This window comes from Vanacampus margaritifer, chromosome 11 (genome assembly GCF_051991255.1).
Source record: "Vanacampus margaritifer isolate UIUO_Vmar chromosome 11, RoL_Vmar_1.0, whole genome shotgun sequence".
NCBI classification, from domain to species: domain Eukaryota; kingdom Metazoa; phylum Chordata; class Actinopteri; order Syngnathiformes; family Syngnathidae; genus Vanacampus; species Vanacampus margaritifer.
In genome coordinates, this window is record NC_135442.1 from 20,902,173 (window position 1) to 20,916,525 (window position 14,353).

The 14,353-nt window shown below is 42.9% G+C and overlaps 1 protein-coding gene across 1 annotated transcript; it reads left to right on the forward strand.

Annotated features, from left to right (window-relative positions):
* The first annotated feature begins 4,247 nt into the window (after positions 1–4,247).
* On the forward strand, positions 4,248–6,449 carry LOC144060462 (zinc finger BED domain-containing protein 4-like). Its single transcript, XM_077580052.1, has 8 exons — positions 4,248–4,293; positions 4,388–4,455; positions 4,553–4,767; positions 4,879–4,944; positions 5,008–5,390; positions 5,500–5,660; positions 5,810–6,088; positions 6,421–6,449. The coding sequence occupies exons 4-8, from the start codon at positions 4,906–4,908 to the stop codon at positions 6,447–6,449; spliced, it is 891 nt and encodes a 296-aa protein (XP_077436178.1). The 5' UTR covers positions 4,248–4,293; positions 4,388–4,455; positions 4,553–4,767; positions 4,879–4,905.
* The last annotated feature ends 7,904 nt before the right edge of the window (positions 6,450–14,353 follow it).

Here is a 14,353-nt window from a genome sequence, read left to right on the forward strand (position 1 = left end):
GTAATCAACAATAGAAAATAGGTTTGTTTCGCCCAAATGCTCTGTTTTGGACCGAAATACGGAGAAATCAAGCTTTTTGTGAAACAATATTATTTCATGCACTCCAGTGAATTTGACACTTTTTTTTTTTCCATGAATGATGCCAAACACCTAAACAGTGTTTAACTTCTGTAAAACACTACCACCAACAATGAAAAAGTGTTTTTTGATAGCAAAATACGTTTATTTACATTCAACAGTGTAACAATTTGACAAAACAATTTGGCAAACTATTTACAAATGTGTGCAACTGTGGTACTATTTACAATTGTGTGGATGTTTCAACTATGTTTTTTTTTTCTGTAACACAGGATTTGCACCACAGATTAGTTTCACTGCGATTGCCCCTTCGCGTGCAGACCCTACACTTTCTTGCCGGCCTTTTTTCCGGGGAGTAGCAGGTATATACTGCAGTGTGTTTGGCCATGTTGTCATCAAGTCTACTCTCAGGATCATGATACGGTGACCTGGTGTTACGTCTGGCTTCCTCATGTCCTTCAGTTCCTATACCGGGTGGTAAGAGATGTTCTGATCCATCTTATCCACTCCATTCATGGTGGCATCGTAGTCCAGAACCAGTGTCTTCTCCGTGATCAGACTGTACCCACTCCTCCGATGAATATGCATTGGACTCGGGGTACTCTTCATCGTCCGATTGAACGTCCGCCTGTGCAGAAGTGCTCGTTTGTGCGCCACGTTTTGCGGCGTTAGCATTGCTAGCCGGTGAGGCTTTACGACGTGATCGAAGCCGCCACGTCAACGCTTCCAACTTCAGTGTCAACCTCAGAGTCACCATCATCATCATCAATGTGCTCTTTAGCATTGGTCGATGCTTTTCGTCTTTGAAAAAAAATGGTCAAGCGTGAGCTGCTTGCAACCGGTCGCCATTTTCGCTTCCTCAGCCATTCTCCCCTCAACACTCTAGCTCCGCCTCACGTCTTCTACTGACGCCTACCCGATCTTGTCCAAAGAGAGTCATCGCTGCCATCTAGTGCCCATAAATAGCCATTATACTAACTCGATCTGCTTGATACTTTCAGCACAGCTGGCCAAGGCTTTCCTCCACCCGTTTCCCCCCCCAAAAAAAAAAAAACATAGTTAACGTCTTTTAATGTTTTTGGCGGCACTCATTTGGATTTTACTAAACGTTATTAAAGGTCAAAGAGTTAATAAAACACTGAAATACTGCGGGGGCGTTTGAAAGGCCAAAAGGCATAAACAAATACTCAAAATGGCCAATGGGTGTCTTAAACGCTGTTTTCCATTCGTCGCCCTCCCTTATCCTAACCAGATAGTAGGCACTGCGAAGATCCAATTTGGTAAACACCGTAGCGGAATGTAATGGTGCAAATGCGGACTCCATTAGTGGCAATGGGTATTTGTTTTTAATTGTTATGTCATTAAGACCACGGAAATCGATGCAAGGACGTAGAGTCTTATCTTTTTTCTCGTTGAAGAAAAATCCTGCCCCAAGCGGCAATTTGGAAGGCCGAATAAGACCGGCAGCCAGCGACGTTGTAACATATTCCTTAGGGGCTTGAAGTTCCGGCTTGGCTATTTGGTACAGGCGTGTACTAGGCAGCGGTGCGCCAGGAAACAATTCTATAGCGCAATCATAAGGCCGATGCGGAGGTAGAGACAAGGCCCGGTCTTTGCTAAAAACTTCCTGCAAGTCGTGGTATTCCGCTGGCACATTTTCAAGGTTAATAGATTCTATTGTTGCTTTAACTGGGCCACAGTGGGAGTTTACCGCTGACTGCAGGCAATGTGAGTGACAAAACAAACTCCATCTCTCTAACCTAGGTATACCCCAGTTTATGTCAGGGTTGTGCCTAGCCAGCCAAGTCAGACCCAGGACCACTGGGGCTGACTGGGAGGGCATAATGAAAAATTGTCTAGTTTCCACGTGATTTCCCGACAAACGCATGTGTAGATTCTCCGTTCTATGCGTAATCACCCCCAAGAGGCGCCCGTTGAGGTCATACATTTTCTTGGTTTTATCAAGTCTAACCACAGGACATTTCAAGGTGTTAACAATTTTTGGGTCGACAATACAATCATCCGCCCCAGAGTCCACCAAAGCCGTCATCTTTATGCTCACCCCACCCCATGTCATCTCTCCTGACAATTGTAGTCTTTTAGTGTCTAAATTGCTATTTGTGTCACATGATCCCGTGGACTGGGAGTACTCACACTGGTTGTTGCGATGGGGTTGAACGGTTGTGGCTGGAGTGGGTGCAACGTCCAGACGTTTACCAGGCAGCCTTCAACATGTGGCCAATCGGTGTCCGGGCTGTCCGCAATATGGGCACGCCTGATTCCTCATCCGTTTCCTGCGCTCCGCCGCAGAGAGCCGTCCTCCTCCCAGCTGCATAGGCTCGATGTCATCTCCCGCAGGAGGGCGTCGCCACAAAGCGTCGGGAGGCCAGGCGCCCAAGGAGCGCCCCGTGGACGTGGTTGAAGACGGCTGAGCAGCCGTGTCTGCTGCCGCAGGTCGTCGCTCATCCTTCCGCTCCCGCTGCCGCTCCACAATCTATTGTCCAATCGAATGGCCAGGTTGATCAGTTCCCCCAGACCGGATGTCTCGTCCCGCGCAGCCAGCTCGTCCTTGGCTGACGAGCTGAGGCCCCGCCGGAAAATCCCACACAGCGCCGCTTCGCCGTAACGGCTCTCGGCGGCCAAAAACCCAGAACGAGATAGAATATTCAGCCACTGACAAGTCGGCTTGCTTGAGGTCTAGCAAGCGGCTGCCTGCTTCCTTTCCTTTTACCGTGTCGAAGACGTTTCTGAGTTCCGACAGGAAGGCAGGCAATGAAGCTCGGAGCTCCGGATTGGCTTTACTGACTGCCATCGCCCATAATGCTGCCTGGCCGGAAAGTAGGCTCAATACGAAGGCGACCTTGGCGCCATCGTTAGGGAAAGAGGACAGCACGTGGACAAAAAGCTTCCTCAACAAAAGGCGACGACTACAAAAACAGTGTACGTCGTGGGCAAAAACAAGAAAACACAAGATCACGCCGGAGGGCGGATAAAACAGAGAGGAGTGTGGGATACAAAGTAGATCAACGAAAAACGCTACTAGTCAAATTCTTAGTGGTGTCCACAATAGTGATGTGCCCAACTGTGCCGAGTAAACCGGGAAAAAAATCTGCAAAGCGCGCATCGAGGCATGTGTTGGTTACGCGTTGGTTCAGAAGCCTCGGAACGCTTGTGGCCACGCCCGAAGCCTTGGAACGCTTGTGGCCACGCCCGAAGCCTCGGAACGCGCGTTGCTACGTCCGAAGCGTCGCGAGACGGGCTTCCTACGTCATCGCCAACACATAGTTTCGCGGGTGATTCGACATAAAATGGCGCACCGAGACGACAATGAGCTCCAGGTGACACTGACACACCCAACTCGCATCTTCAAACCTTAATCGGATTCGCTTTGCAATGGACGCACCCGCAACGACAAAGAAGAGAACATCCCCTGTCTGGGATCATTTCGAGCAGATCTCTCCTAAAGAGGTACAAATTATAATAACCAGTGTGAATATATATTGTGAATTGTTGTGACAACAAGGTACAAATTATAATAACCAGTGTGAATATATATTGTGAATTGTTGTGACAACAAGGTACAAATTATAATAACCAGTGTGAATATATATTGTGAATTGTTGTGACAACAAGGTACAAATTATAATAACCAGTGTGAATATATATTGTGAATTGTTGTGACAACAAGGTACAAATTATAATAACCAGTGTGAATATATATTGTGAATTGTTGTGACAACAAGGTACAAATTATAATAACCAGTGTGAATATATATTGTGAATTGTTGTGACACAGTGTATCCCTCGTTTTAATGTCTTTCTTCTACTTGCTGGTATTTCAAAAGGCGAAGTGTAAACTTTGTTCCAAAGATCTTGGATACCAAGACAACACTTCATCCATGTCGAGGCATTATAGGGCCCTGCATGAAAATAAGGAGACAACTCCAATAGTACCACGCCCAGGTAAGCCATTTTTCAACATGCAATGAAAAAACAGCATAGCCACCATGTATATTTGAAATGTGACAGATTAAATGAATGACATCTATCATTAATAGGCCTACTCTGTTTCTGTTTGCAGTAGATAAGAATGCAGTGGAGGCATTGATCAACATGGTCATTGAAGATTGCCAGCCCTTCAGTTTTGTGGAGGACACAGGGTTCAGGAAGCTTATCCAAGCTTTCGACCCTACATATGTTCTCCCCACCAGGCAGGTGTGTATGAGAGCACATGAATCATTATTCCCCATTCCCCCCTATAACTGCTCTTCCAATAGTGTTATTACTGCTTTCCTTTAGACTTTGAAAGCCATGGTGGAGGAAAGGTACCAGCAGGCAAAGGAGAAGGCCAAAGAGCTTGTGGCAAGGTCCTCTGCAGTGAGCATTACAGCAGACATGTGGACCAGCATAAACACAGATGCATACCTGGCAGTCACTTGTCATTTCATTGATGAGCAAACCTCTCTGCACTCAGCTGTGTTAGGTGTGCTCCATTTCCCTGACCGCCATACAGCTGAGAACATGGCTGCCGTTAAATCGGCACTCATGGCACAATGGGGCATTGCCACCAAAGTTACGTGCCTTGTGACAGATGGTGCAGCCAACATGGCTGCATGTGCCCGACATTAAATCTCATAGTGAAGAAGGCTCTGGCAGAGAACACTGAGCTGTCTGACATCCGTCTTCAGTGTAGGAGTATAGTTGGCTACTTCAAAAGCAGTACGACTGCAAAGGTGAATTCCTTTATTACATGCTGAATGACTTTAATAATGTTTTGTTTCCCATTTTATTTTTTTATAGACAAGGCTGACACAGGTGCAGGAGCAAATGAAGCCTACAGAGCCTGTGCTGAAGCTCATTCAAGAGGTAACTTGACATCCATAACTGCTTCCACTCTCCTTTCAAACAATAATGACCTTTTATTTTCAGGTGGAGACACGCTGGAACAGCACCTTCCACATGCTGCAGCGGATGTACAACCTCAGGGAAGCCGTAGGAGCAGCCCTGGCAGGTCTTGACACTGACATTACCCCACTCACATCCCACCAGTTGAGGCTCATTTCTGAGAGTCTGCAGGTGCTGTCCCCATTCAATGATGCCACCGTAGAGCTCTCAGAGGAGAGGAGAGTGTCTGGGTCCAAGGTCATACCACTTTTGGCCATGCTGCACCACACCTTGGAGGATGACATGGGAGCCATACAAATTGAGCAGAGCAAAGCAATGGCTGAGTGTCTTAAAAAGCAACTGAGGGACAAGCTCTACAACCTCCAAGCCATGAGCATCATGTCACTGGCAACACTGCTGGATCCCAGGTTTGTATCAGTTGTCTGTTTTTCTCATCTGTCTACTAGTACCAACAAATGAGCAACTGCCTCTTGTTGAACAGTTCACAACTGCAATGAGTCTCATTGTCATTTGCAGGTACAAGAAGATAGGCTTCTTTAGCCCCAATAAAGCACAAGAGGCTGAGAGGAGGCTCACAGCTGAATGTGCGACAGTGATCTGGCAAAGGGCATCTTCCCCCTCCTCCTCTTCATTAACACAACCGGGCACATCAGAAGCTTCCCAGCCTGTGGCGCAAGGTAATATTCGACACATTCTAATGTGTTAATTGAGCAATGGGAAATGAGTGGCAGTGCATTATTGTGGGATAAGGCATTCTTTTGCTCCCATCTCTGCGATGGGCAGCCAGAACTGCCTGTTGGCTGTTAGTCTGTTTGTTGTGTCTTAGGTGACAAACTGTGGCGGCGATTGGACCACACAGTCATGCAGAGGAGGACCCAGGCGAGGACCCAGAGTGATGCAGATGCGACTGTGGAGGTCCACACTTACCTGGGGGAACCGAACATAAGCAGGGTGTCAAACCCTCTGGACTACTGGGAGCTGCACAAACATCTCTACCCAAACCTCTACAAACTAGCAATTACCTTCCTCTGTACCCCGGCCTCATCCGTCCCTTGCGAGAGAATATTTTCAAAAGCAGGAGAAATCCTATGTAAAAGAAGAAACCGTTTGAAGCCCAAAACTTTGGAAATGCTAGTTTTCCTAAATAAAAATGAATGAAATGTGTTCTTTGTTTATATGTCAATGTCTAAAAAAACAAACAAATAGAGCAATCATTCTTTCAAGTACCACACGCACATTCATTCACATCACAACTCCCTACCCTTTTGACCCCATCAAATCTATGGTATCATTTTAATCACTCTGTCTGTCATGACATTTATTGTCCACATGATGGCACAATAGAGCAAATGAAGCCTCATGATGCTTCGGCCCAGGAGCGAAGCAGTTGGATGGAAGGCCTCATTGCTTCATGATGCTTCATTTTCCCTTCACTAGTCCACAACACCAAGAAAAATCGCCGCTAGAAAGGTAGCAGTATCAAAAAGTCAGGTATGGTGAGTAGCGTCACGGAGCAATAGCGACACTCCTCTCTGTTGCTGCCAGGCTTTTATTTTGGCCTGATGACCTAATGGGCAGCAGGTGTGTTGGCAGGATCCGCCTTCCAGCTGTTTCCCCAGCAACGGCAAGGGAAAACAGAAACAATTGAAAACCAAAACATGACAATGAATATTTACATTTATAATTGAATCTAATGCACTTACATTAATCATGTATATTTTATTTAACATGAACTGATCAAAACATAAACAATAATTGAAAATCAATTACATCTACAGCACTATGTAAATCAAGTGGCAAAAACACTCACATTCACATTCCTATGATGGTTTTTATGCTAAGGTTCCAGTGGTTAATAAATAAATAAAAACAAATGACATAAGAGACACAGTCATAGCGCATAATTATGCATCCACATTTTGTGTTTTTATGTCTAATTTCTTACATTACTTCTTTGGGGGGTATTTGTGTTCAGTCTTTTTCTTTTTCTTTCATTTAATGTACAGTTTAATTACTGCCACATGCATGCACTCCGTTTAATAATGTGTGGCAGTAATGCACCAAAATCACCTGTCAACCGCGATAAGAAAGAAGAAGTCGTTCATTACCGCCAGTGGACTTCTTCATGGCCATAGTTATCTATGCTAAAGAAGAGGGCGCTATTGAATCAAAAGTATTTGACAACCATCAAATGGAAGTAGAAGAAGTATTCCGTAGTCTTGTGTAAGTTATAGTGTAGTATGACTTATTTACTATTTATAGCAGCAAGATGCACAGTAAATAATCAGGATTCGACTTTTGGCTCCAAAGTGGCGCAGAATTTTAGTTAAGGTAAGCCATTTAAAACTACTGCAAAAAGAAAAGTTTTTCCATAGTGCAAAACAGTGTGTGTTTGCATGTGTGTATTTTTCTAGGGGGACCCGCGATGCGATCCGCTAGCGGTAAAACGCAGCCCATTTTTAAAGTTATATAGCAATCAGCAGCTCGGAGCAGCTCATGCTTGAGCTGTTTCCTTTCTTTGTGAGCACTGGGCTCCTTTTGGAGTACTCTGATTAACAGAAGGGCACATTAGAACAACACTCACACGAGGTTTTGAACAAGTAGGTGCTCGCCTCGGCACATGTAATTTACCAGAAAAAGCCGTATTAAAAGTATCGATACTTGGTTTTATGAATCGATATTGGGCTATAAAAAGCAATATTGATTTGATATCGATATATCGATATTTTAAACCCAGCCCTCCATCTCATCTTTGATTAGCTCATATAGCTCCACAGGTAATACAGCTACACAAAGCTCCAGGAGTGGGATGGTGTGAGCAGGACGGGGAGCTAGTTTTGATAATGCGATGACAAATCCAACATGATGCTGACCATCTGTGTCTGATGGGGCTTCTGTGGTTGGTACACACCAAATGTAGGGAGGTACCATAGCTCCTTTTCTTTGTTTGTTTCTACCTTATTCCGTTCTTCAGTAATCAACAATAGAAAATGGTTACTTTCACCGAAATGCTCTGTTTTGAAACAAAAAGCGGAGAAAAAGAGCTTTTTGTGAAACGATGTTATTTCATGCACTCTAGTGAATTGTACACTTCTTTTTGTCCATGAATGATGCCACAAACACCTAAATAGTGCTTTACTTCTGTAAAACGCTTTCACCAACAATGAAAAAGTGTTTTTAGTTTGCAAAATACATTTATTTCCATTCAACAGTGTAACAATTTGACAAAAACAATTTCGCTAACTATTTACAAATGTGTGCAACTTTGGTACTACTTATAATTATGTGGATGTTTCAAATACAGTTTTTCTTTTTGTAACGCTCCCCTGCGTGCCAGGACTCGCACAACAGATTAGTTTCACTTTCGCATTTGTCCGTTTCGCGTGCAAACGTTACACTTTCTTGACGGCCTTTTTTTCCGGGGAATAAATAGCAAGTAGCAGACTGTACACACTCCTCTGATGAATATGCATTGGACTCGGGGCACTCTCCGTCGTCCGATTGAATGTCCGCCTGAACATGCTCGGTTGTGCTCCGCGTTACGACGCCGTCATAGCCGCCGCGTCAGCGCTTCCAATTTCGCCGTCAACCTCGGATTCACCATCTTCATCATCGATGATGATCATCGTCGTCATCAATGTGCTCTTTTAGCGTTGGTCGATGTCTTTCGTCTTGTAAGTGTAGAGCTGCTTGCAAACGGGCTCCTTGTCCGTTTCCTCCTGAGCCATCTAGCCCCCCCCCCCCCCCCCCACGTCTCCTACTGCCGCGTCAATGCTTTCCATCCACGGAGTCACCACCATCATCATCCACGATGATGATCATCGTCGTCATCAATGTGCTCTTTAGCGTTAGTCGATGCTTTTGGTCTTTGAAAAAAACGGCTCGGGCGTGAGCTGCTCGCAACCGGTCGCCATTTTTCCTTTGTCTTTCATTCTCAGCTCCTGCTCAACGCTCTAGCTCCGCCTCTACTGACGCCCACCCGATCTTGTCAAAAGAGAGTCATCGCTGCCCTCTAGGGGCCAAAAATAGTCATTAGGCACAACAGACCGGCTGGAAACTTTCACCACAGATGCGGAAGGGTTCCCTCTACCCGTTTCAAAAAAAATAATACTAATAATTGGATGACGTCATTTAACGTCATTGGCAGCGCTCCGTAGGTTTTTACTTGACGTCATTTAACGTCAGTGGCAGTGAAAGAGTTAATATATAATTTTAAAACCATATTTCCGACAGCTGTAACCAATGTTCGGTCATTGGAAAAATACAGTTTTCTGTAACTACTATGAATTCCGGTGTGTGTGTGTGTGCGTGCGTGTGTGTGTGAGAGCAGTGGGGTATTATTTGAATAATCAATAGGATGACTTCTAAAATGATTTGTTAGTGACAGCCCTACAACAAAGGACAAAAGGAACGATCTGGCATCTTTCTAGTGTGCATGCAGCGCTTGAGCCTGGGAGCTAATTACCAATTGCTCCCAGATGCGCACCTCCGTCCTCACCTCAGTCCCTCAAGAGCAAACAAGAAAAAACACAGGTGAGACCCATCTTACAGCAAAAACAAAAGTTTAAATGAAGACATTAAATAATTCATTTCTACTTGCCCTGCCTTCACCTGCAACAAGCCTTCGCATCGCCCTCCAGCTGGTGTTATGCACCTACTTCCCAGCAAATCGGTAAATATTGCCCTGGATTTCATTCATTCATTGGGCTTGCTGTATCCATCTGGCAATTCACATCCTCAACGTTAGGCCGTTTGTCCAAAAATGGTCACGTTATCGCCCAAATACACGTTTAAGAAAAAATTTGGGCATCCAGGGCACCCCTTTCAACTTGATCTTGGTCACAGTTCATTTCTGAACTTTGGAAGGCATTCTGTCAACCATTGTGGACTTCTTCCAGTCCATCCTTTGGATTTTAAGCCCCTCTAGCAACCAGACACAGTGAGAAAAGCAGGATTGAAAAGTGGCACTCTATGACACCAAAGGTTACAGATGTCCCTCAGGACATACTACATGGCCGTATATAAGAACCTCAGGTTGTTATACAAGTCTGTGACAACCCATTAACTGAGAAAAAGGGAACATCTACCTCAGCTAGTCTGATTCTCACCAGGTGTGAGAAATGAATTCAGGTGCACTTCATATCTTCTGATTAGTTGTGTTAAGATAGGCTTTGCAATTCAACTCCATAACAATAGTTTATATTAATTGTGGCATAATGAGCTTCTTGATGCTTTGACCATAACCTAGAAGTTTTCTCACACCACCATATTAAGAACCATGTCAGTCATCTTAAATGCACTTTTAGGCCCCGTCCAGACGGAAGCAAAGCCGGCTTCGTTCCTCAAACAAATCTCGTACACACAGAAGCATTTCAAGACTTGCGTGTGTCCAAAAGAAGACATTCTGGTTTTGAACTCATTGAACATTAAAAACTGTTTCCTTTGAGAAGATTCTCTCAGCTGCAAAACCAGTACGCTTCTTGATCTTACAAAGGACCCTCATCCTGGCACGTTTGGCATTGCACCTGTTTAACTAATTTGGCATCTCATGATATCCAAAATCAACAGCATTCTTGACTTGATATAGTTTTACAGCACTGATTTAAATAAAGGGAAAAAAGTAGGGGTTTTAATGAGGTATTCAGCTTTAAGTGGAGCGGTTATGTATGCGGACAAGAGTGAATTGATCTTGAAACAATGCTAATGTAGAAAGAATTTAAAGGATTTAAGCCATTTCGTCCTACGAGGATGGAATTTGATCCTTTGCACACAGCGCTCGAGAGCCATTGATTAGCTATTAGCACATCACAGAGCACTTGTTAGCTAATTGTAACAAGGCTTTATAATGCATACGTTGTCTACACAGTCAATTGTACTTTATGATGATTGAACAGAACACCAGCAAATTATGTAGGCTACAGCATGTGCACAATTCTAAAGATCTTGTGCAGCACAGATGCTCATCCAGCTTTCAAGAACAATGCTGCTTTTGATAGTCAAAACAAGATGGCTGCGATAACAGCAGTCCCAGAACAAATGTGTTCACGTTGGCTATCATCCCACCAACATCTGTCATTTTCCAATCATTCTCTACCTATTAGGAATTATTGATTTTTGTCAAATGGTATTGATTTTGCATAATTTTTGACATAAGATGGTTGAGGTCAAACGCCAAATTGATGTTCACCATCTTCAACGTATCCCCTGACTTGAAGCAAGATCACGGTTGATGTTGAATATTCAGCCATTTGTGGCGGTGCGGTCAAAATTGTACACATATTTTCAACCAATATTTTAACATTCAGGAATTATTCATCTACAGGGCAGCACAATTACCTAGTGGTTGGTACGTCTGCCTTACAATTCAGAGGGTCGGGTGGCTTATTAACAGCTGTTCTCTTAGGCCATGTCCACACAGAAATAGGGTCGATATTTGTTCGTTTATAAAATACTTAACACAAAGGCTTTACACAATTTGGATTTTTCGGACGATCAATCGACGATTGATCGATTTTTCGGACGATCAATCGATGATTGATCGATTTTTCGGACGACCAATCACCTGTTCGATCAGAAGATGGAGCTATATATCTATTTCCATTTTTTTGTGTGTGCATTTTTTATATTTACTCTACAGTTCACATATAATTTGCAGCAATTGAAATGTGTTCTGAAGACATTTGATATTTTTAATTTGTGGGTTTACTGTTTTTGAATTTACTTATAGACATATAGATGTGATATAATCATGAGTGTTTAATAGAATACAGTGGAGTAATGATTTTGTGAACTTAATTTGATCTTTGTACCCTCAAATGCTGTTAGAGGGGCAATGTGCATGATGTGTCAGAGTCTCTTGTCATTTAGGGACTGAAGGTCTGGGGTCAGATTTTGATTACTTCTGTTCCCCCAATCAAGAAGGGGAACTGTATAAAGATGTCTGTTTACCATCAACCTTACACCTTTGTTCAATCTAGGAGATGACATGTCTGCCCTTTGTTCAATCATGAGCCAGGAGGAGGAACCTTTTAGCTTTTTTGTATAAATGTGTCGATGTTCTGTAAATTGTCACACACTTGGAATCATCACGTTGCATTCTGATGTGATATTCTGACTGTGTCTTTAGAGGCCTCTAAATAAATTCTTGCAGGAAAACTTCTTCATCAGATCCTGAATACAATTATTTTGGACACGCAAAGATTACACTTAATATAGTGATTTAATATTCCTTCAGTTCTTCAAAAAATGCTGATAAACATTAAATATAACAAGTAATGCCTTATTTCGTGGAGCTTATCAATGAGATTATTGATCAATCAGGCAAATTAAGAAAATACAGCCGATACCTGAATTCGCATAAAATTCTAAATATCGTCCGATCTCCATTCAGCCGATCAGATCGCTGTAAAGTCTAGTAGCAACCATGTTAGCTTGGACATTAGCCTAGCATTGCCCGAAAAAATACAAAACAATAATTTTGCACTGTATGTTTTTTTGCTTTTTGTTTTAGTTTTTTAGAACACAAACTATTGTATGGACAATCAGCTCTAATGAACGACCCCTTCCTCCAATTAGTCCGTTAAATCGAGGTACCACTGTACATCTGCCTCACAGTTTGACATCTTGTGTTTATCCTCCATGTAGTTTGGTCTCCTCCTACGTTCCACTTCTAAAACATTCATGGTAGGTTGATTGAAGACTAAATTGTCTGTTGGATGTGTGAGAGAGTGTGATACGTTTGTTTATGTGTACCTTGCAATGGGCTGGTGACCACTTCAGGGTTTACCCCACCGCTCTTAAAGGGTTATGCTCACGACCCTAGTTAAACCAAGTTACAATAATTTAATACCAAAAGTAGCAAACCTTTAATACACGAATAGAAACAATAACACTGTAACTATAATAAACCTTGTATGTACAAAAACAACTCATAAAAGGCAAATCACAAGTGTTACAAGTAACAGCAACAAAGCATGATGGGAAAGTCTCCTACGATTACCGTTACTCTCTTCAGGTTTGCGTCAGTCAGCTCAGATGTGCACCAGAAGTGGTGAGAACACACTTCAAAATAAGAGTAATAACAGGACGCACAGTGTTATGATCTCGTTGGCTTTACTTCATTTGGTGTCTTGTTAAATATAAAATGTCTTCTCCCATTTAATGTACATTTGCTTATTGATTCCATTTTGTCCTTTTTGTGTGTGCCCATTTTATGTTCACATACATGTTCTGATAAACACTGATCGTGCTCTTATAAGAGCATTCAATTGTAAATTACATTTTTGATCAAATGCAATATGAATATAGTTGGAGAGAATGCTCATATACTTTACATTGACACACAAATTGTAATATTGGGTATGTTCATTTAAAGGGACTACACCATGGTATTTTAAGCCCTTCCACAGTTAACTATAGGCATATAATGATGAAATCCTACCTTTGACACAATCGCGATGTAATTTCTTATGAAATATAAGTTATTTCAGTGGCTATTTTTCTTACCTGGAAGTCAAACGCTCGATTCTGTAAAACACCACCTCTCCCCCTGTGGCTGCCGCGCCCTTCTCATGGCGTCGTCCGAGCCGGCTTCTTCGCGCAACGGCCACGAAACATACAGATTAAAATAAAAAATAAAAAAATTGCCCACGAAACATACAGACAGGTTTTAAGCCGATTTTTTAAATGGACTCTAAATTTCACGGGCTGCTAGATCTCTGCGTTTGGTCATGCAAACCGTTAATTCTTGAATAAACATTTGCAATAAAACGGGTCCTTGCCGCAATAAATTGTGGAAGAGGAGGGGAGCAGAGAGGTTAGAGGAAAGAAGGAGGAGAAGAAAAAAAAAAAAGCACCACAGCAGGTCAGGAACCCACACCCTACTTCTTATGGGGTAAACACACTATCCACTACACTACAACAGGACCAGAAAGCATGCAGGTCGAATTACAGCTCACCGTACTGCCCCTGGACACAGCCTGTTTGACCCTCTCCCCTCAGGCAGGAGGCCAAGGTCCATTCAGATCATAACCTCACACCACATGAACAGCTTCTTACCCTCAGCTATCAGACTCAAGAAGACACGCACACACACGAAGTATCACCTAAACGTAATACACTAGCTACATCTGATGTCTATTTCACATTGTTTAGGACAATTGCATAATGTTTATTTCCTTTTTTCTTAATTGTGTGAATGTTGAAATAGCATTCACACTTATTATTTCTAACCTTCATTATACTTATAGCATTTTGTTCTCCACACTTTTTTGCCGGGCAATAACTCCCACATAATTCTTTCTATTTTAGATTTACACCGTTCAAATTTCAATTTGCTTAAAAAATTCAAACCTACTTGGGAATATAGCGT

Excerpts from the sequence above, each read along its gene's own strand:
- LOC144060462 (XM_077580052.1), top strand. The coding sequence starts at position 4,906 with ATGAAGCCTACAGAGCCTGTGCTGAAGCTCATTCAAGAG. Across the intron at positions 4,945-5,007 it reads TGCTGAAGCTCATTCAAGAG|GTGGAGACACGCTGGAACAG; the intron begins GTAACTTGACAT and ends TTTTATTTTCAG. Across the intron at positions 5,661-5,809 it reads TTCCCAGCCTGTGGCGCAAG|GTGACAAACTGTGGCGGCGA; the intron begins GTAATATTCGAC and ends GTTGTGTCTTAG.